The sequence below is a fragment of the Drosophila persimilis genome, unplaced genomic scaffold, assembly GCF_003286085.1.
Source record: "Drosophila persimilis strain 14011-0111.01,24,50 unplaced genomic scaffold, DperRS2 tig00000000-arrow-pilon, whole genome shotgun sequence".
Classification (NCBI taxonomy): Eukaryota; Metazoa; Arthropoda; class Insecta; order Diptera; family Drosophilidae; genus Drosophila; species Drosophila persimilis.
The window spans coordinates 1,835,199-1,853,955 of NW_020825288.1; the positions used below are offsets into that span (position 1 = coordinate 1,835,199).

Below are 18,757 nucleotides of genomic sequence, written 5' to 3' on the forward strand. Positions count from 1 at the left end.
CTATCCTCCCTTACATCATGAGTGGCATATTGTACCCTCACATTAACACTAATTAAGCAGCTTTTAATGAATAATTTCCATTAAGGACAACAGCCACGCCCCTTCCATATTTGTTTCCAATGGAAATCTATGACAGAAACGTCAATCGTCAACAAGCAGTCAGCAACAGCAGACATAGTCGAAGAACATTAAAGAACAGCGATAACATGGTTAATACGGAGGCCACGTCGAATGCCATATGGTGGATTAAGAACCCAAGGAATCCGAAAGCCAGGAGAACCAAGGGACCTTCTGGTCAGCGCAAGAAATCCTTGGGCTCAGCTTTTTGCTTGGACATGGCTGATCTGCTGCGAAACATATCCCTGCAGGGATACAACAAACTATTGTCGCCAGATATAACCCTAGGACAAAGGTGGGATGCGGAAATACACATGTTACGATGACTCTTCCTTTCTATTCTACAGAATGATTTGGCTGTTGCTGCACACCACCACAACCGTCTCCCTAATCGTGGTGTTATCTTTGACCTGGGAACAGTTTGTGGCCCAGTCCTTTGTGACCAATCTGAAGGATCCGCTCTATCCTCTTGAGAATGTGCCCTTTCCGGCGGTCTCCATATGCTCCAATAATCGCATTTCCAGGGTGGCAGCCATCAGATATGCGACCGAGCTGTGAGTTTTCCAACTACTGATCTCCTAAATCCAATAAGATTCCTCAAATCATTCCTGTGGACAGACAAGCCCAAAGTCCAATAAGTCGACCCGTGGAATACTATCTGGAGCGTCTGCTGTACCTTCGAGAGTTCTACGTTCATGTGGGTTTCGTCGTGGACACAGACGACTTTGGCAGCTTTCAAACGTTTCTCGACGTCTTTGGGACTTGGGACAACGAGACCTTTTTCGACACCCGACGCATCATGAAATTGGTGAGCTTCAAGCAGAGTTTCCCCACATAATTTGATCTGTGAAATTGTGGCTTTTTAGCTGACGCCCAAATGCCAGAGCTATGTGCTCAAGTGCACACTGGCCAATGTGGATATTCCCTGCTTCAGCAAGGCCGCCTTCCAGGAGAGCCTCACCCAGTACGGCCCCTGCTGTACGTTCAACATGGAGAACAGGTACGTTTTTGTTCGAACAAATTAAGCAAATTAAATGGGTTTCCTCGGCAGACTGAAACAGCGCAACTTCAAGAATCGTCTGGCCAGTGCAGAGCTCGGTCTCACTGTTGTTCTGAACTCCAGCCACGCGGACCAGTTTGCGCCAATCCTGAACACCGACGGGTACATTGTGCTCATCCACAGTGCAGACAACTACGCTTCAGTTACCTCCTCGAATGCGCTGGAGATGTTTCCCGGCCAGCGGGAGGAAACTGCCCTGCAAATCCACGCTCGAGTCGTGGACACCGATGACAGCTTGAACTCCTTCTCCCCTTTTGGTGTACGGCTAAGGAGCATTTGCACATCCTTCAGAAATGGTTCTCACTTTGTTCAATCCGTTCCAGAGACACTGTTACTTTGACCACGAGGCCCAGACTTCCGGTAGCGAACAGCAACGACTGCTGAGGTCCACTTACACCTTTCCCAACTGTGTGACCAGGTGTCGGATTCGCAGTATAATAGCCCTATGCCGCTGCCTGCCGTTCCAGATGCCGCTCGAACTGGTGGAGAACCTCGATGGTGTTGTCTACTGCACCCTTGGCCATGTACCCTGCATCAATCAGTACTTGTGTGAGTGGATGCCTTCCGCCAACAACTGCAGATCTCTCCAATATCTCTCCCACAGTCAAGTGGCGCAACGTTTTGACGGAGCGTCATATGATATTCGGTCTAGAGCGGGAGATCGAGGAGGCTTTGTACTGTCCACACTGCCTGCCCTCGTGCAACGACGTCCTGTATGGAGTGTCCTTGAGCGCCCTGCCCATCGACAACTACTTGGCTACCCTGAAGCTCGATGACAACAACCAGACGGAGTTCGATTCGGATATCTCCGTTTTGAGGGTCTACTTCGGCGATCAGTATGCCCAGTACTACATCCGATTGCTGAATAATGCCTGGTTCGAGGTGTTCAGTGAGTTTCCAGTCTTGTCCTCAGAGATATGGCCTTCATATGTTGTGGTTTTCAGGTACCATTGGCAACATCATGTCCATCTTTGTGGGCTTTTCGATGGTGGCCATCTTCGAAATCCTTTACTTCCTGTCCAAGCACATTTATATTGGCTGCAACCGCATCGTCGAAAAGAACCATGACGACAGAAAGGCCAAGGAGCTGGAGGAAAAAAAGTTGTTCATATGCCCATAGGAAAACCATCTGAAATCAATCCGAGCATCCAAGAATTCCCCTATGAAGAACACTTTTCGAATATACTCAACAATAAATTCGTGCAATTTCGAATTCTGAAATTCATCAGTATCCAAAAAACACTTACTCGTCTGGTCGTAATTTAAGTATACCAAAATTGTCTGTATGTTTCATGTAGTTAGATATTTCGCCAAGGTCTCGGAGCTATCCAGTCCAAATCCTGCCAGTTTCAACTATGATAAGCAGGGAAAGGATTGGCAGGTGGAGCCCGGAAAACAACAGTCTCCCATTCCGTTAGTCCAGAGTGAAGTAAGGACCTTCAATGGCTTTCAACACACTAAGTTTAAGGTCTGCCCCAAAGGCACTTAGGCACGAAGCCCGACAGCTTGTGTTCTTCAACTATACGAAGCCCCTGTACAAGCCTTACCTGACACACAACGGGCACACGGTTCGCATGAACATTTCAGAGACAGTTGAGAAACAGAATCCCGCTCTCGCTGGCTCCAATCTGAAAACGGTCTATTTGGCACAGCAGCTGCACTTCCACTGGGGCTCCGAGAGGAGCCAGGGATCGGAGCACACCATAGACAGCCAGCGGTACGACGGAGAGCTGCACATTGTCCACAGAACATCGCCTACGAGAGCAATCAGGAGGCAGTACATCATCCAGATGGTTTCGTGGTACTGGCTGTCATGCTGCGGTGCCCGGAGGTTCCCCAAATGGAGTCGCCAGCCATGAATGAGATTTGCAAAGAGGTCAAGCTGCTCAGAAAGTGCTACGACTCCTCACAAGTGAAGGCTGAAATTTCACTGGTAGATCTGTTTGCTGGCATCGATATGGATACATTTTTCACCTACAAAGGTTGGTTCACTTCTCTGGGGATTTGCAGATTATATTATCCTATATATTATCCTCCCGTCTCATAGGCTCCCTTACAACACCGCCATGCTATGAGACAGTGGACTGGTTTGTCTTTCCGGACTCCCTGGACATACCCAAGGAGATTGTGAGTATAGCCTGGCACCAAAACAGCATCGCTACTGATTCCCATTTCTTGTAGTGGCAGAACTTCTGGCAGCTGCAGGATCGCAGTGGCAAGCGTCTCATTAATACGTATCGTGACTTGCAGGCTCCCAATGCACGTCCTGTGTATCTTTGTACGGGCCAAGAGCCAAAGGAAATACCTAAAAATCGTCCAAGTGAATTATAAATTTTGAAAAGTGCAACTGCTGTTTTACCTACCCCTCCAGTGACAGCTTTATAAGCTTTCCGCTACCCTCTAGAACGCTTAGCTTCGGAAGCTTTGCGCCAGCTGACGCCCGCTTTCGACCCCCAACCCCTAGTGGCAGGCCGTGAATGCATTTTCCAGCTGCGTAGCAAATCAACTGGTGTCGCACGGAAGTGTTCCTTGCACTTTCTTTAATTACAGTCGAGAAAAACATGAAAGGATTGACCGGGGGTGCTGCACCACAACGTAATGGATCGAGAGGAAATTGTATGGGTCAGGAAGGAGGACGCCCGGGTCCCCGGCAAGCTGCCAATCGTCTATTCAAAGAGCTACGCAGTGCGCTTCCATGGCCTTGAACGCCTGCACCCCTTCAACGCGGCCAAGGGCAAGCACATACACAAGGTATGTATGCCTCGCCGTGCCGCCCACACGCTTGCCACTCAGGCTCTTCTCTGCCGCAGGCTCTGTGCGCCGAACTTTCGCTGGTCGAAGGCAGCTTCTACGAGCCCGAGGAGCTCACCAAGCACCAGCTGCGTCGCATTCACACCCGCGAGTACCTGCGTTCACTCCGGTGGAGCCTGAACGTGGCCCGCATCGCCGAGGTGTCGCTGATGGCTTTCGTTCCCAACAAGTACCTGCAGCAGGCCTATCTGCGTCCGATGCGCTTCCAGGCGGCCGGCTCCATTCTGGCCGGAAAACTGGCCCTGGACTATGGCTGGGCCATCAACTTGGGTGGCGGCTTCCACCACTGCTGTTCGAACAGGGGCGGCGGCTTCTGTCCCTACGCAGACATCTCCTTGCTGATTGTCCGTCTCTTTGAGCAGGAGCCCTGCCGCGTCCGCCGCATCATGATTGTCGACCTGGACGCCCACCAGGGAAACGGGCACGAGCGCGACTTCAACAACTGGGAGACTGTCTTCATACTGGACATATACAATGCTTTCATCTACCCCAGAGACCATGCCGCCAAGCTAAGCATACGCTGCGGCGTGGAGCTGCAGAACCAGACCGAGGACGCCTACTACTTGCGGCAGCTCAGCCGCTGCCTGATGCAGTCTCTGGCCGACTTCCGGCCCGATGTGGTCATCTACAATGCCGGCACCGATGTCCTCAAGGGGGATCCCCTGGGGAACCTGGACATCTCCGCCGAGGGGGTCCTGGAGCGCGACCGATTGGTGTTTAGCACTTTCCGTGCCCTAGGCATCCCGGTGGTCATGCTTCTCAGCGGTGGCTATACGAAGGCCTCCGCACACGTCATTGCCGATTCAATTGTCAATCTCCGGCAGCACGGACTACTGGACTGAGGGAAGACATCGGTTTTAAAGAGAACTTGTATTGATATTAGGAGTATTTTACGAGTGACTCACCGCAATAGATGGAAATGTAACTCTGGCTGATGGAAACGTGAAAACGAGCGCTGTGAAAGGAAACATGTTGAGTGATTTAACCCCAAACAATCTATACCACGGGAGGGCGAGCTTGATGAATCCAATGAGATGGGTATATATTTAGAGGGTTTTAAATGCATATCTCATTGTATTCACAACTAAATTGGACATTTAGTTCACACCTTATCAAAATTTATTAAACGTACATAAGTTAAAGTCGTTATTAGAATAGTTATTCGCCTATGTCTTCTATGAAGTTATGATTTCAGATCATTAAGTTCAGTATAGTATCGTATCGCAGGGATGCAGAAGGTATAAATATCTCCCTCGACTTAGGATTAGATAGCAGCAGTCAGTATCTTGTCAATATTTGTACAGACATGTGTTCCTTGGCATCCGTAGAGAGATTTGCATTATATCTTTTATAGTTTCGTCTCTATATACAATCCAAAGCGGACCGGGGCACGGGACAGGGAACCGGGTAGCGAGAAGGTTGAACGAACATTCCTTCTTATGGATGATGTGTATGTGTATGTGTTTGCTGTCGCAATTGGTTAAGTGTCTATTATATATATATATATATATGTATATATGATACAAAATAGTCGCTAAAGGCTAATTTACTCGTTTAAAATACAAAAATACATACAAATAAATGTTCACTTAATGGTTTAAATTATACGAATTAGAATATCATTTAGTGTCTTTTCGTTAGATGTTTTTCAGATCACTTTCAGTGGATGCTTTACCCATGACTTCCTTATGCCTAGATCTTCTGGCTGCGCGCGCGATCCGCTGACTAACAGGCCGTCGGGGGCGGTAACCTAGAAGAGCACACACGTGTCAAAGAGAAGGTGGTTCGATCGACCGATTAATAGCTAACTACTCTTAAAACTTCAGTCGAATAAAGTTTAGCATGCAGATATTTTGGGAATGAGTCGCTCAACATGATGATGACGTCGCTGTGGCAGTTGTTCAACCTCAACCAAACAATCTAAAAACAATAAAGCTCAAATAAATATTACAATGAAAACAAATTAAAAGACAAAAGACTAGAGTCTATGGGAGAGAGATGGCCGCAAAAGCTGATGAACAGTTTTGCGATGGTGCAAGCAGATGATGCAGCTGATGAGACTTACGCGGCATTGCTTGCCGGCAGATCCTCGAAGAGGACTTCCGAGCGCGAGCTAATGATGTACACCACGCAGAAGGAGACGATGAGCACCACTATGCCGACACTGAGCGTTGTGACCTGGTGCACATTGGACGGACGCAGGAAGATGCGTGCACTAAACAGCGACCAGGTGGATTCAGTCCATGTAGAGTAGTTGCCCGACCGCCAATCGTAGTCTGCAAAGGGAGCGGATCGCAGATATTATAAGCTGGTCGATGAAACTGCAGTTGTATAGCTCACCATCAATCAGAAAGGCGGGGCTCAAGGCAGAGCTGTAGTTCTGTGTGGTGAGACGGCACTCCCCGACACCGTTGAAGCCGGCAAAGTAGTGCAGCGGCAAGATGGTGCAGTTGTCTTTGGGTATCTTTGGCTGCTTTTGCGAGAGCAGATAGCCCAGCACTCGGTAGGTCCATCCGGATGACTCTTGTGGGCCGCCCAACACGCTTACATACCTTTAAATTGCATTAGTTAGAATGGTTTTAAATTAGCTTGTAATAACGAGCTTACCGCATCGGAGGCATGGGCAGACCCTTGGGACTGCCTGGATAGGAAGCGGCCTTGAAGAGCGGGCAGTCTGCAGACAGCAGGAAACAGTAGAAGAACTCGTCGGCCAGCACGGGGTTCGCCACCTTGCTCCCTGTGTACTCCTTACCGGTGAGCGTCTCGTAGAGCGCCATGGCCACAATGGAGGACACGTTGCGCACTTTCATCTGCAGAGAATCAGCTTTGAAGTTCTTGGTGTCGCCCACATCGGGTAGCAATGTGAAATCTTGACTAGTGTTGCCATAGTTAAAGACCACGTTATCCGCATCATCGTAGATGGAGTGATAGTACTTATTGGCTGGCTTTGCATTCAAAATAAGGGCCGGAAACTTTGGGTCGCGCCGCAGGAAAGACTGTGCCGAAGTGGGTGGTATATGGTAGCTCATTTCCGATTGGATGTTCAGATTGAAGCCATAGCGGGGCGACTGGGCATAGTTGTTAAGCTGCTGCAGCAGCTTCTGAGCGAGTGGCGTGCCACTCAGGGCGTGCAGCTTGATGTTCGCTATATCATCCAGTGTGCCAATGTCCAGCATGAACTCAATGTTGTCAAACGTGATGAGGTTGCGACGAGCGGACGACTTGGGGAAAGCAAATCTCTCTACGTCGTAGACGAAGCGCTGAGATCCGATATAGTCATAGGATTCGCCATTGAAAGTTACGAACAGAACATTACGCCGGTTATCGGGCAGCGAGCTTTGAGGAGGCAGCAGCTCCCGGAGAAGATGGGCCACCTGCGTTAGTATGGACAGCCCCACGAGAGAGTCCATGGCTCCTAGACCTACGAGTCCACAAAGACATAGGGAGTGCTATTGAAAATGAAAACCTTCTTTAATACTGAACTTACCCACGCCATCGAACATGCTGGCGGTATCCAGGCGACAGGTTACCAATATGAACTTTTCGCTGGTTATAGCCAATTCAGTTTCCTCTGCTTCAACCGACGAGACATTGCGCGGATATACAGTGGCATAGACGTTGCGACCCTCCAGCGGATCGCAGTACTTGCTGCCGCTCAAATTGTTAATGAAACGGGTGCGTCTTATGCACACCTCGGAGCTGACGGCGGCCGACATAAAGGACTTAACCTCTATGGCGCATAGACTGCGCAGGGCATGCGTCTCGTAGTTGAAATTGTTGAACTTCAGGAAGCACTTCTCCAGCTTGGAGATTTCCTCAGTGTCGGCTATGTAGTAGATGGGAAAGGGGAAGTCCTCATGCAACAGACCCGTTCCCCAGGGATTCCAGCTGGTGGCTGGATTGCTCGCATCACACGTCTCGCTGTTGTTCAGACTACTGTATTGATTCGGGCAGTTCAGCTCGTGCGAGAACTGTTTCATCTTTTCGGGTTTGTTGATCAGCAGCACCACTGAGATGTTGCTGGGCCCGGCCTCAATCAGCCGCAAGAGATTGCGTCTGGTGAACAAGTGGGGTGGTATCATGGGGGCGTAGGGCGGCGACGGAGGACTGGCGAGCAGAAACTCCAAGTCCGCCTCGACGTTAATCAGATGCAACACGCCCACTGAACCCGCGTGTGTGGCTGCAACAAAGCAAAACAAATGAAATGCTTTAAGAGCACTCTGTACAGTCTGTGTAATATATAGTACTTACAGGAGCAGCCAGTCTGATGGGTGCCATTCAAGCGTCGAAAGCAGCCCGCGCCCACAATGGGCTGGTACATCTTATCGCGCGTACGTTCGCCTTGAGCTGCGAAGGGGTGAAACAACAAACAAACGACGGGTTAGATGAGTCAGCATTGTTGACTGGTCAACTGGCCTTATGCCTCGGTTTAGGTCAACCAAACGTGGGAGTAGCAGGCTACAATTACAAAGTGTATGCGACGCCAAAAGTCGGGCGTTCATTCGTCTCATTGTACCCGTAGAATTGAACCACCATACGCCTGTCAAAATAAATTCTTACCGAAAGCAGCTCCGTGCAGCAGCATTAACAGCCATATAGCAGCCGCATGTACCCGCTTTTCCATTGAAAGACCTTTGCTAGCTGTTAGCTGTGCTCTTTGTTTGCGCTCACTGCCAAGTTCCTTTGCTGCCAGAATAGTTAATATTGCTCACTAAAATAAAAACATATTACCACTTTCGCGAGGCAGTGTTGGGTAAGCGTTGAAAGGACACCAGGGCTGGAGGCCAACCAAGAACCAGGGCTGCACTATTGTTTTCACGACTTTTTTGGAATATTTAAATGCACAAAATCTTCTTCAAAGTCTCCCATTAAAACTCAGACAACTCGTGTTTTCAAATTCTCGTAAGACTTATTATTTACTAAAACATGATTACAGCTATAGATTTATATTACGCATCTAAAATAGCGTGTCTTCGGCGCGTATGTACTCGCCAAGGTCCGATTGGTGGTAACAGACTGCGGTCAATGGATCAGCGGTCTTGCAGTCGGTGGTGGAGCGTGCCAGAACTCCAAAGCCTAGGGGCAAATCACTCATGGAGTACACCACCACTCCCTGGTACTGTGCTGCGTTCTCGGTGATTCGTGCCAGACCCGATTTGGGTACGTTGTTGCCGTACAGGTACTGCTGTTCAAATGATGGCTTCACCCACACCTTGTGCTGGGCGTACGGCGCCAGATAGTACAGCGCTGTGATGTGGAATTTCAGTTTGTTGGTCTTGGAGAACTTTCCAAAGCAGGTGCCCACACTGACCAGTTGCTTGCCGCTGAAGCACTCGCTTAACTTGAGTATCCGCTCCGACACATAGTAAACTCGATCCCGGAGCTCACGGAAACAGTAGGTGCCGTCCGGCCGATCGATCAGCTGCGTTACATTTGTCCCAATGCTGCAAGGAAGCTGGTTAATGCCATTCAAACCAAAGGATTATGTTACCTACTATTTGTTCAGCTTCTCGAACAGAATCTTCGCACGCTCGTCAGATAAACGCTTCATTTTGTCTAATAATAACACCAAAAAACCAAAAAGTGCGGAAGCTACACGTGAGAGTTTGGTTCATGAACGAAAACAAAAAGGAACTATTCAGGAGTGTGCGAAGTGAACTAGTTACCTTAACACATTTGACCCATACTAAAAATAACTATCGATACTTAGCAGCGATCAGCTGTCGCCTGACCTTTCGAAGCACTGCCATCTTAGTTGCGGAACAAAATAAAACGGCTATCGATACTATCGACTGTATTGCAGAGCTGCGCGCCTAAGTTTGAATATGAATGTTTGAGAAGAATATGTGTTCTTTAATACATTACAAATTAAATTTAATAGATTGATGAAATATCGCTGTTTGAATGCCATGTAAAGGAAAGAATATGTTTAAACAATTTTGTAAATTTATTTATAATCATAAAAAACACACTAACATACAATATACTCGTATATATATAATCTATGCATAAGATGATTTCGCTGGTGAACATTAATAAATTCATGGCAATTTTTACAATTTACGAAAGCAGATTGACAAATTTTTTAGGAATATAGATACATATACAAATCTTCAATATATCATTAAGTCTAGGAGTAAAAGAGTAAGTTATTGTCCAGGTAACGCCACTGAATAGAGCTTAGGGCGAATCAATATGCAGACTGTGTTTTATTACTTTGGGCTTAAAGCAGATAATAAATCAATTATGGTAAATAACAAATTTCTCCTCTCCTCCACAATTAACAACTAAAAATATCTAACAATTAGAGCATGCTGCCCCTCCTGCAGCTTTATCATCGGATCATATGATCATCGTACTTAAGAACAAAGCAGTGCGTTTTTTGGTGTGTGTATGTTGTGGGGGCGCATGGGCATGGGCTGCTGCTGCTGCTGCTGCTAATCCTCCAGCCGGCCACGCTTTAAGTGGGACAACTCCCTCAGCCAGGCTTTGATCAGGTCATAGGTGGAGAAGCTAATGCCCACAGCAATGGGGCCCTTGAGCCAATTCATGCTGAGGCCCTTGTAGAAACCATTCTTGATACCCTCCTCTCTGTGGAAGCACACAATGAATGTGGATTAAAATCAAAGAAGTTACACATTCTGCTTGGTCTTCTCTCACCGATAGATCTTAACGAGCGTCTCTAGAATGGTGGGACACCTCTCATTGTTCGCTTCGTTCACACGCATAGTTTGCATTCTTCTGCGCACAATATCCAAAGGATAGCTCGCCGTTTGGCCGGCGGCACCAGCCGCAGCACCAAACGCCAGCGAGACTAGAGTATTCGGTTTGTTATTGCCAACCATTTCTGCAATTGAAGTAAAAGGTTTTAGCCATGAATTTCAATCCAGGAAGCACTCCTCACCATGGTACTCCCGCTTCAGGGTTTCGTAGGTGAAGAAGGAGGTGCCCGCGTAGGGTATCACCCCCAGCACTGTGGCACCATAGCCACGGTACAGTGTCCGTGGGCCCTCCTCTACCCAAATCTTGGCAAACACCTGCCGCAGCGTTCGGTAGCCCGTGTATCTGTCTGTCACGGCCATGCGTGCGCGGGCCAGATCCAAGGGATACGTGAGCGATTGGGATGTGATGCCCGCCAGTGAGCCAGCCACAAAGCGACGTACCTTCGTGCTGCAACAGAAAAGGGAGAAATTTTAGTGGAAGCCTGAAGGACAATCAGTAATCAGTAGTGTCACCCACTTGGAGCCATCCTTGTCGACCTGCAGGATCCTGCGCCACTGCTCGTGGGCGGTGAACTGTATGGCCGCATAGGGCACAATCCTGGCCATCGTGGCCGAGTTGCCACGCCACAGGGCCAGGACACCCTCGTTGGCGTAGGTGTGCTGCAGATACCGCAGCGAGGCACGGAACGAAAAGGGAACATCTTTGCGTATCTGAAAGTTGATTTTCGTGCGGTCCAGCGGAGCGATGACTGTCTTGGCCAAAGCCCCTGCCGCCGCACCAGACACCAGGCTGATGATTACCTGATCGACATTGGTATTGGTGCGCCCTAAGTGGGGGCGAAAAAAGGGCCACAAATTAAGAACAAACAGCAGGAGATTGCAGCATTCATTGGACCTACCGCTGGGACTGGGGCTGACTGAATTGGCGGGTGTTTCTGTTACTGATGATGATTGCTGTTCCGATGCTGATGTCACATCATGTGCTCCGCTTGCATCCTCGTCCTCCACGTCTGCGGATGCAGCAGCAGCAGCAGTGCCCGCACCCGTTGCGGTGGTGGCCACTGTGCTCGATAATTGACTACCCGTTGACTTAATGGACATGGCAATGTTCGGCTTCTCTAGAAGACGGCTCATCGCAGACTCGGACTCTGATTCCTGGGCAAACGAGAAATCAGTTTTGATATCAATTTGAGCCATGCATAAGCAGGGGCTTATCACAACAGCCGATAACAGCCATCAAATATAGCCAAAGAGCACCCGAAATAAACCAGAAATCATTTCTCCCTCAATTTACTTTTGGTTCGGCACTGGCTGTGCATTCATAAGACTTCTAATCAAAACGAGGCGCGCTTCATAAACCCATAGATAGAAATAGGTCGTCATATAACAAAGCTACATATGGACACACAGTACACTCCCGAAAGGGCGAACATTTCGATTCATGCACATTGGTAAGGAGGAACCAGTTGTGGGCTTGAGTATTTAATTATTCAAATACATATTTACTATTCAGTTATACATTTTAGCATTAATCTGCCTCGTCATGCACTCGACATTTACCGAATCCCACCGAATCGATTCGGTATGTTTATGGATACGGTATGTTTCTCCACTGAGAGCCTTCACTGTACACACTGATGTGTGAGATTTATTTTAGATGATAAGAAAATAACGCTCTCTCACAAGTCTATGCAAATTTCTATCTGTCACAATTGTTTCGTAATTGAAGCGAAGCAAGTGATTTCTTCTTTGGCATGGGTCCAAAAACATACATAATGTCTTTAGACCCAGGTCTTGGCCAAGTTGAAGAAGGTGGACTGCTATGTTATCTGCTCTCTGGGTTAGTTGGCAGCATTCCCAATTGAACTTTGCTTTGGGCCCCCGGTGCGTATTTGCCACTGAAACCCCGAAACTTGGTCAGAGATTAGAATTTCTCTGATTAATCAGCAGCACCTGATAAGATTCGCTATGTATGCGCTAATTGCGTCTTACAATAGATAGGAGGGGTCTTGTTGTTTGTTCGCACAAAATGCAAAACAAACCGCAAAACCAGTTGGCGCTGCTAGTATTATAAAAAAGCAAACAGCCAAACAGCAAAAACAGATTATCAGAGAGCCGGAGCCCGGCCTTTCGGTGGCACACACACCTCCCAAAACAATTATCATGCTGAAAAGCGCGGTCCTCAAATTTAGTTATTGTATGTGTGGCCGCACGTGTGGGGAGAATCATTGTGGGGATGCTTGGGGGATTCGGGTGGGCACGGTTCCAAGTGGGCAGGGGCTAAAATTAACGCATTTCATTAACGGATCGGTGCAGGAAAGCTTTCAAAGAGAGTGCGCATCATCTATATTATAGAAATACTTTCGCAAGATTCGCATAACGCTGGCCTTGAACGTGATTGTGTACCAGAGGCAGAGAAGATATATAGATAGATAGCAAGTTATATTAAATAGAAGGTATGCAGCATCCAGTACCCAGGAAAGAGTGGAACTGCCTTATCTTCCTTTTAATATACCATGACCACATTCTTCTCATTTCACGCCACGTAAATAGCTCTCATCCCAGAGTGCACTGCAAGGGGGGAATGGATGCTACTGCTGCCGGAGCAGCACACCGCTCAATGAATGCAAACAAGTTCGTTAGCAAATGGTTTGTTGTTTTGCACTTGAGTCAAGGCTATTCGCGGGGAGGCCTGTTGATCCAGTATCCAGTTGACCCAGGGGAGAACGTGAAAACGTTGCTCTTTATGATTCTAGTTCTGATGCTGGCATTGAAATTTGTTTGTGAGAGTGAGAACCCACAGGCCGGTCCATAAATAGACACACTCAAACGCCAGCGATAAGGGGGGGAAGCTGGAGAAGTCATATTTATACTGGACTTTGTACCCGGCAGTGGAAAGCCAGTGAGCAAGTGGAATTGAATCAATCAAAACAACAACAAATTACAAGTGCTGATACTACAAGCCATATGGTTATAGTATGCAGATTCAATTACTTAAAGCATGCGTTTACTCGGAAAAGAATGCAGTTCGTTGCGCTTTTTTTGTTGTTTACGTCTGGAAAGAGCTACGTGACTTCATTCTGATTGGATTGGAATGAGAGCCACGAGAACAGCTGTTTTACGATTATCGTTGCTGTTGTTGTTGCTGTTGGAAATCATTTTCTTTGTCTGACGCAGAGACAAGTGGATCTTATTTATCCACCTACTCTTAACATGCTTCTCCAATGAACTATCTTAGCTAAGCTTTTACTTATCATATCAGAAGGGCCTTGTTTACTCCAATTTATTGCTCCACAAAACACTCTCGCAGACACACACAGACACGCACTCAAACACAATATACATTATATAATTAGGAAAAACGAAAACAACAATAAAAATTATGTTGAAAAGCTCTTAAGGCACAAAGCACCTTTTGTTTTTGTTATTAGCACAGATTTATTCCTGCCGATAATCTCCGCGAAACCGAAGTTTCGGCTTCCACTTTGCACTGGCACTCGTCTAGCTCATAGGTTTCGTTCTAGCCAACTGAATGGATTCATTTATTTCACAATTTCCACAGTCGAAATCATTAAGAAATGATTAAAAAACATTAACAACAATCATTTTCGGCGCGACTTGAAGCAACTGTGACTGCTTAATGGTTAAAATACCTAAGAAGTATACCAAAATATACCGTCTCATTTTAAAAATATACCGTACACGCCAACTACACATATTAACTACATTTTTGTGTAATTACCATGGAATTATGCACTTTTTGACATGCCTTTTTACGACATTTTTGGAAAAATTTTGATGGAAAGCAATCGGGAATTTAATGCTGAGCAGCAATTTGTGCTCGATGTGGCCGGGGACATGGCTCTAAATGGCTCTTCTACACGATTTATACATTGGTTCATTAGCAAGTCTTAAAAATAATATGAAAAGTATAAAAATCGCAAGGTGTGTGAGCTAGGCATGGTGGCAAAAAAATCAGTGTGACTGCGAATTAGTCGACAAAATATTCTGTCCTGCCCTCAGAAATATAACGAAATATAAATTTTAATTTGAAACTTAGGCCACTTAGGCCCCATTTATTTAAGCAGTATATGAACTGAACCGCGGAAAATAATACTGATATCGATTTAGGTACATTAGCTTAGGTTTAGCAAATGCTTTTGTATTGTCTACATAAACTAATTAAAATGATACCGATGTGAATACATCGATGCAACCCCCAACCCCTAAGCTAAGACTAGGATTAAGGCCTGAATGGCATTGCGCCGGCCGCGCAGTCTACGCTGGACACCTCGAGCTCGGGCTCCTGATCCGACGCTGGCAATACTTGGGCCTCGGCCTCGTTTTTGGTGGGTTCGGAAAATGCAATGTTGTAGACATCCTCGTAGTTGGCCGCAAAGTGAACATCCAGGCCTTCGGTTATGAACTTGGGCAATTCCTCGAAGTCCTTCTTGTTGTCCGCGGGCAGGATGAGACAGTGGACGCCACTGCGACGTGCCTGATAGTGGAAATAGCATATCAAATAAAGCTTCATTCACAATGGACACACATCTGCTTACGGCTATGGCCTTCTCCTTGATGCCTCCTACGGGCAGAACTTTGCCCTTCAGCGATATCTCGCCCGTCATGGCCACATCATTACGCACAGGCTTGTTGGTGGCCAACGAAATTAGGGCGGTGATTATGGTGACGCCGGCACTGGGTCCATCCTTTGGTACGGCCCCCTCAGGAACATGAAGGTGGATGTTTCTATAATGGGAAAAAGGCAAACAGGATAAGAAACTCCAACGAGTAGCTTTTTCGGAGACTCTTACGCAAGTTCTAGGTACTGATTGCCAGGATCTCGAATGTGAATAAAGTTTCGCGCCACGCTCAGGGCTATTTGGCCCGATTCCTTCATCACATCTCCAAGGTTTCCGGTGATATACAAAGTGCCACCTCCGCTTACACCACTGTCTTCTGATTTGGGGCCCAGGCTTTTATATCTGTTCCGCTCCGATGTCTCAATGTACAGCGATGAGCCACCCATGGCCGTCCAGGCCAGGCCCATGACCACGCCCGGCGGCGTCGTCTCGTACATGCGATCCGAGGTAAAGATCTGCTTGCCCAGGAATGTGGTCAGATTTTCGGCATCCACTGGGAAGCTGGTGCCCTCTTTCTTGACCAAAAGGAAGGCCACCTTGCGCATAACCTTCTCGATCTGTTTCTGCAAGTTGCGCACTCCGGACTCGCGGCAATAGTTGCGTATCAGCATATTCAGGGCTTTCTCGGTTATGCTGATATGCTCGTCGGTCAGGCCACAGTCGTTCATCGACTTCGGTATTAGATACTGGCGGGCAATGGCCACCTTCTCCTCGGCCACATAGCCGGACATCTGAATCAGCTCCATGCGATCTCTCAGCGGCTCTGGTATGGTATCAATCACGTTGGCCGTGCAAATGAATAGCACACGAGACAGATCGATTGGTACGTCCAGATAGTGGTCCAGGAAATTGGCATTCTGCTCGGGATCGAGTAGCTCTAACAGCGCCGAGCTGGGATCTCCCTGATAGCCCCTGTGGATAGGGAGATTACGAGTATATTTCGCCTCGAAATCGAATCAAGTATTCGTGACACCCACTTGCCAATCTTGTCCACCTCATCAATGAGCACTAGAGGATTCTCAGTCTTGGTTTTTTTCAAGCACTGTATCAGCTTGCCGGGCATTGCGCCCACGTAGGTGCGACGATGTCCCTTGATCTCAGCCACATCCGTCATGCCGCCCACACTAAAGCGGAAGTACTCGCGATTCAGGGCCCGAGCAATGGACTTGGCTATGCTCGTCTTGCCTACACCAGGCGGTCCATGGAAGCACAAGATCTTGCCCTGCGTGGTGCCATTCAGAGCACTGACGGCGATAAACTCTAGGATGCGCTTCTTGATATCCTCCATGCCGTAGTGATCATAGTTTAGGATCTCGTTGGCTTTGTCCAGGCAGAGATTCTCAGTGCTCATGACGCCCCAGGGTAGCGAGGTGAGCCAGTCGAGGTAGTTGCGGGTTACACTGTAATCAACAAGAGAAGGATACATTAGGATGATGTTAAGGAGCTCTCTTAATGGATCGATCTCTTGCTTACTTAAATTCAGCGCTATGACTCTCCAGGAAGTTCAGTTTGGTCAGTTCCTCGGCGATGACCTGCTGAATATTTTCTGGAACGATTTTGTCCTGGAGCATTTCCATATAATTTTCACCGATGGCATCCTTGTCGTCTTTTTCAATGCCCAGCTCCTTTTTGATAACCTTCAACTGTTCGTGCAGTATGTATTTTCGGTGCTGCTGCTTGACTTTTTCCTCTACCTCGCGTCCTATTTTCGCCTGCAGTCTCGATAGCTCCTGCTCTTTTTTGAGTAATGTGAGGGACAGCTGCAGACGTTTTGGGATCTTTAAAAGAAAAATGTGTTATCATAAAGGAGAAATCTGTAGACTCAAGGAATGCCACATATGTACATCTTCTTCCTCCAGGATATTTTGCAGCTCCTCTGGGTCTCCGGTCGACAGGGAGGCACCCAAGTCGCATAGGTAGATGGGGTTGTCCACAACTCGTTGATTCTGATGCAGCATTTGATGGAGACTCTCCCTAAGGGAATGAGAGTTAAGCAGAAAGCTTCTTGTGGGATTGAATAGCTTACCTATACAGGGGACTCATGGTGATAATGTCGCGTAGAGTCTTGATAATCTCTTGTGTTAGCGCCTTGACCACTGGGGTTTGTTTGTAAACTGGTAGCTTCACATTCTCAACCTCTACAATGAGCACGGGCGGTGATGCAGCTGGTGCAGCAGACTCTGCAACGGGGATAGCTGATGTACTCTCTTCCGCTTCGATTGCGGCTTTGGATGCAGCTTTAAATTTTTCTGAAATATGCGAATGCTCTTCCAAATCAAATTCACTGTCAGCGTCAGCGGAAGCTGCAGACTCTTGTAATTTCTGCCAAATCGCGCGTCGTGCTTTGCGGCGTTCTCTTGACGACAGTGGCCTTGTCGATATCGATGATTCGTTGATGGTTGTCGTTTTCACTTAAATCAAGAACATTTGTCACAATTTGTACCGGCTAGTGTGTGTCTGTAGGTGCTTACCTGGCTTTTTTGGAGGTGGTAGATCCTCGATCACCTGTCCTGTGATGCGTATGCGACGATGGGCCACCACCACCATGCGCATCTTGTCGCCCAAATCCTGAACCTCTTGGATCTGTGCAAAAGTGCCCAGGTGATGGACTTCATCCAGACTCTGGACGACCTCCTCTTCCCCGTCGACTTTCTTGAGGAAAACCCCAACGTAGGGCTGATGAAGGCTAACTTTGCGACGCAGCAGATTTATAACAATTGGGTTGGATACCTTAAAGATGAGTTGAGTCGTGATGTAGGCCACTGGAATTGGACATCTGTTCCATTTGCATATGCACTCACCTCCACAATCTTCATGAATCGCGGAAACAAGGGATTCTTACGCATGGCTAGCAGCGGAACATGTGGCCATACGTCGGGCACGGCCACTGTGGCAGGCAGGTTAGAATTTTGGTCGGACAGCAATTCTGTTACCGCTTGAGCTTTCTTGTAATCGGGATAATCGCGTTTGCGACTGTAGAAGCGTTGAGCCATCACCATTGTCGCGCCATTGAATCTCTGCAGGCGCGTAATCTTCTCGCTAAAGTGTCTAGTCAAGGCACTTTGTCCCGGGCGGGTCCATGCAATTGTCGTGGACAGGGCCCGCATTAGGTGCCGCCCTCGTACAGCGTGAGATATCATTTTCAACCAGCTCGAGAATCAATCAAATTAAAAAACGCAAGCAAGTGCGGGAACAGTTATTATGTGACAGGCAGTGTGACCGCGGATCGATCAAATATACGGTCTGACCCTCAGGAATATACCGAAATATATGTCACGGCTTCAAAGTATACCGTAAATATACTGACGAATTATTTGTATTCAAGCTCCATCACATTCCTCGTTTTGTATATTCGACTTAATATCACCAGCTAGCTAGAACCCCCAGCTCTCAATTCATAATTT

General features: G+C 47.5%; 7 protein-coding genes across 10 annotated transcripts; 3 read left to right on the forward strand and 4 right to left on the reverse strand.

Moving 5' to 3' along the window:
- The first annotated feature begins 206 nt into the window (after nucleotides 1-206).
- LOC6595280 (sodium channel protein Nach) lies at nucleotides 207-2,344 on the forward strand. The gene is made up of 8 exons (XM_026995324.1): nucleotides 207-412; nucleotides 465-671; nucleotides 736-925; nucleotides 984-1,117; nucleotides 1,169-1,436; nucleotides 1,501-1,726; nucleotides 1,782-2,066; nucleotides 2,122-2,344. Exons 1-8 carry the CDS (start codon nucleotides 207-209, stop codon nucleotides 2,295-2,297), a joined length of 1,692 nt encoding a protein of 563 aa, XP_026851125.1. The 3' UTR covers nucleotides 2,298-2,344.
- A 105-nt stretch (nucleotides 2,345-2,449) lies between these two features.
- On the forward strand, nucleotides 2,450-3,521 carry LOC6595279 (carbonic anhydrase 2). Its single transcript, XM_002020309.2, is given in 5 exon segments — nucleotides 2,450-2,606; nucleotides 2,659-2,920; nucleotides 2,923-3,159; nucleotides 3,225-3,304; nucleotides 3,359-3,521. Coding segments are annotated over 5 exon segments (873 nt in total). The 5' UTR covers nucleotides 2,450-2,462; the 3' UTR covers nucleotides 3,509-3,521.
- Nucleotides 3,522-3,531: 10 nt separating this feature from the next.
- On the forward strand, nucleotides 3,532-5,011 carry LOC6595080 (histone deacetylase 11). Its single transcript, XM_002020308.2, has 2 exons — nucleotides 3,532-3,928; nucleotides 3,988-5,011. The coding sequence occupies exons 1-2, from the start codon at nucleotides 3,776-3,778 to the stop codon at nucleotides 4,828-4,830; spliced, it is 996 nt and encodes a 331-aa protein (XP_002020344.1). The 5' UTR covers nucleotides 3,532-3,775; the 3' UTR covers nucleotides 4,831-5,011.
- A 493-nt stretch (nucleotides 5,012-5,504) lies between these two features.
- On the reverse strand, nucleotides 5,505-8,718 carry LOC6595079 (nicastrin). 4 transcript variants are annotated; one of them, XR_003408938.1, is made up of 8 exons: nucleotides 8,549-8,718; nucleotides 8,240-8,335; nucleotides 7,476-8,168; nucleotides 6,596-7,409; nucleotides 6,329-6,540; nucleotides 6,054-6,264; nucleotides 5,801-5,908; nucleotides 5,505-5,738 (listed from the first exon to the last, which is right to left on the reverse strand). XR_003408938.1 is itself a non-coding variant. In XM_026990085.1 (7 exons), the coding sequence occupies exons 1-7, from the start codon at nucleotides 8,610-8,612 to the stop codon at nucleotides 5,714-5,716; spliced, it is 2,115 nt and encodes a 704-aa protein (XP_026845886.1). In that variant the 5' UTR covers nucleotides 8,613-8,718; the 3' UTR covers nucleotides 5,505-5,713. The 4 variants fall into 4 exon arrangements, 2 of the variants coding, with proteins under 2 accessions (XP_026845886.1, XP_002020343.1); XR_003408940.1 differs by having other exon boundaries at nucleotides 5,798-5,908; XM_026990085.1 differs by lacking the exon at nucleotides 5,801-5,908.
- Nucleotides 8,719-8,872: 154 nt separating this feature from the next.
- On the reverse strand, nucleotides 8,873-9,554 carry LOC6595078 (60S ribosome subunit biogenesis protein NIP7 homolog). Its single transcript, XM_002020306.2, has 2 exons — nucleotides 9,484-9,554; nucleotides 8,873-9,432 (listed from the first exon to the last, which is right to left on the reverse strand). The coding sequence occupies exons 1-2, from the start codon at nucleotides 9,537-9,539 to the stop codon at nucleotides 8,946-8,948; spliced, it is 543 nt and encodes a 180-aa protein (XP_002020342.1). The 5' UTR covers nucleotides 9,540-9,554; the 3' UTR covers nucleotides 8,873-8,945.
- A 583-nt stretch (nucleotides 9,555-10,137) lies between these two features.
- On the reverse strand, nucleotides 10,138-14,279 carry LOC6595077 (mitochondrial coenzyme A transporter SLC25A42). The gene is made up of 6 exons (XM_002020305.2): nucleotides 14,123-14,279; nucleotides 11,610-11,865; nucleotides 11,228-11,537; nucleotides 10,893-11,158; nucleotides 10,649-10,835; nucleotides 10,138-10,579 (listed from the first exon to the last, which is right to left on the reverse strand). The coding sequence occupies exons 2-6, from the start codon at nucleotides 11,842-11,844 to the stop codon at nucleotides 10,426-10,428; spliced, it is 1,152 nt and encodes a 383-aa protein (XP_002020341.1). The 5' UTR covers nucleotides 11,845-11,865; nucleotides 14,123-14,279; the 3' UTR covers nucleotides 10,138-10,425.
- Nucleotides 14,280-14,776: 497 nt separating this feature from the next.
- LOC6595076 (lon protease homolog, mitochondrial) lies at nucleotides 14,777-18,600 on the reverse strand. Its single transcript, XM_002020304.2, has 9 exons — nucleotides 18,155-18,600; nucleotides 17,825-18,083; nucleotides 17,380-17,764; nucleotides 17,198-17,327; nucleotides 16,827-17,131; nucleotides 16,331-16,753; nucleotides 15,525-16,265; nucleotides 15,270-15,459; nucleotides 14,777-15,208 (listed from the first exon to the last, which is right to left on the reverse strand). Exons 1-9 carry the CDS (start codon nucleotides 18,491-18,493, stop codon nucleotides 14,954-14,956), a joined length of 3,027 nt encoding a protein of 1,008 aa, XP_002020340.2. The 5' UTR covers nucleotides 18,494-18,600; the 3' UTR covers nucleotides 14,777-14,953.
- Between the last annotated feature and the right edge of the window lie 157 nt (nucleotides 18,601-18,757).

What these genes read in the sequence shown, in the direction of transcription:
- LOC6595280 (XM_026995324.1), top strand. Translation starts at nt 207, where the DNA reads ATGGTTAATACGGAGGCCACGTCGAATGCCATATGGTGGATTAAGAAC. An exon ending in CTGCATCAATCAGTACTTGT is followed by an intron (nt 1,727 to 1,781) that starts GTGAGTGGATGC and finishes TCTCTCCCACAG; the next exon opens with TCAAGTGGCGCAACGTTTTG. An exon ending in TGCCTGGTTCGAGGTGTTCA is followed by an intron (nt 2,067 to 2,121) that starts GTGAGTTTCCAG and finishes TGTGGTTTTCAG; the next exon opens with GTACCATTGGCAACATCATG.
- LOC6595080 (XM_002020308.2), top strand. Translation starts at nt 3,776, where the DNA reads ATGGATCGAGAGGAAATTGTATGGGTCAGGAAGGAGGACGCCCGGGTC. An exon ending in AGGGCAAGCACATACACAAG is followed by an intron (nt 3,929 to 3,987) that starts GTATGTATGCCT and finishes TCTCTGCCGCAG; the next exon opens with GCTCTGTGCGCCGAACTTTC.
- LOC6595079 (XM_026990085.1), bottom strand. Translation starts at nt 8,612, where the DNA reads ATGGAAAAGCGGGTACATGCGGCTGCTATATGGCTGTTAATGCTGCTG. An exon ending in CCATCAGACTGGCTGCTCCT is followed by an intron (nt 8,169 to 8,239) that starts GTAAGTACTATA and finishes GCTTTGTTGCAG; the next exon opens with CCACACACGCGGGTTCAGTG. An exon ending in CAGCATGTTCGATGGCGTGG is followed by an intron (nt 7,410 to 7,475) that starts GTAAGTTCAGTA and finishes GTGGACTCGTAG; the next exon opens with GTCTAGGAGCCATGGACTCT.
- LOC6595078 (XM_002020306.2), bottom strand. Translation starts at nt 9,539, where the DNA reads ATGAAGCGTTTATCTGACGAGCGTGCGAAGATTCTGTTCGAGAAGCTG. An exon ending in TTCGAGAAGCTGAACAAATA is followed by an intron (nt 9,433 to 9,483) that starts GTAGGTAACATA and finishes GCTTCCTTGCAG; the next exon opens with CATTGGGACAAATGTAACGC.
- LOC6595077 (XM_002020305.2), bottom strand. Translation starts at nt 11,844, where the DNA reads ATGAGCCGTCTTCTAGAGAAGCCGAACATTGCCATGTCCATTAAGTCA. An exon ending in GTCGACAAGGATGGCTCCAA is followed by an intron (nt 11,159 to 11,227) that starts GTGGGTGACACT and finishes TTTCTGTTGCAG; the next exon opens with CACGAAGGTACGTCGCTTTG. An exon ending in CCTGAAGCGGGAGTACCATG is followed by an intron (nt 10,836 to 10,892) that starts GTGAGGAGTGCT and finishes CTTCAATTGCAG; the next exon opens with AAATGGTTGGCAATAACAAA.
- LOC6595076 (XM_002020304.2), bottom strand. Translation starts at nt 18,493, where the DNA reads ATGATATCTCACGCTGTACGAGGGCGGCACCTAATGCGGGCCCTGTCC. An exon ending in ACCACCTCCAAAAAAGCCAG is followed by an intron (nt 17,765 to 17,824) that starts GTAAGCACCTAC and finishes TCTTGATTTAAG; the next exon opens with TGAAAACGACAACCATCAAC. An exon ending in ATATCCTGGAGGAAGAAGAT is followed by an intron (nt 17,132 to 17,197) that starts GTACATATGTGG and finishes TTTCTTTTAAAG; the next exon opens with ATCCCAAAACGTCTGCAGCT.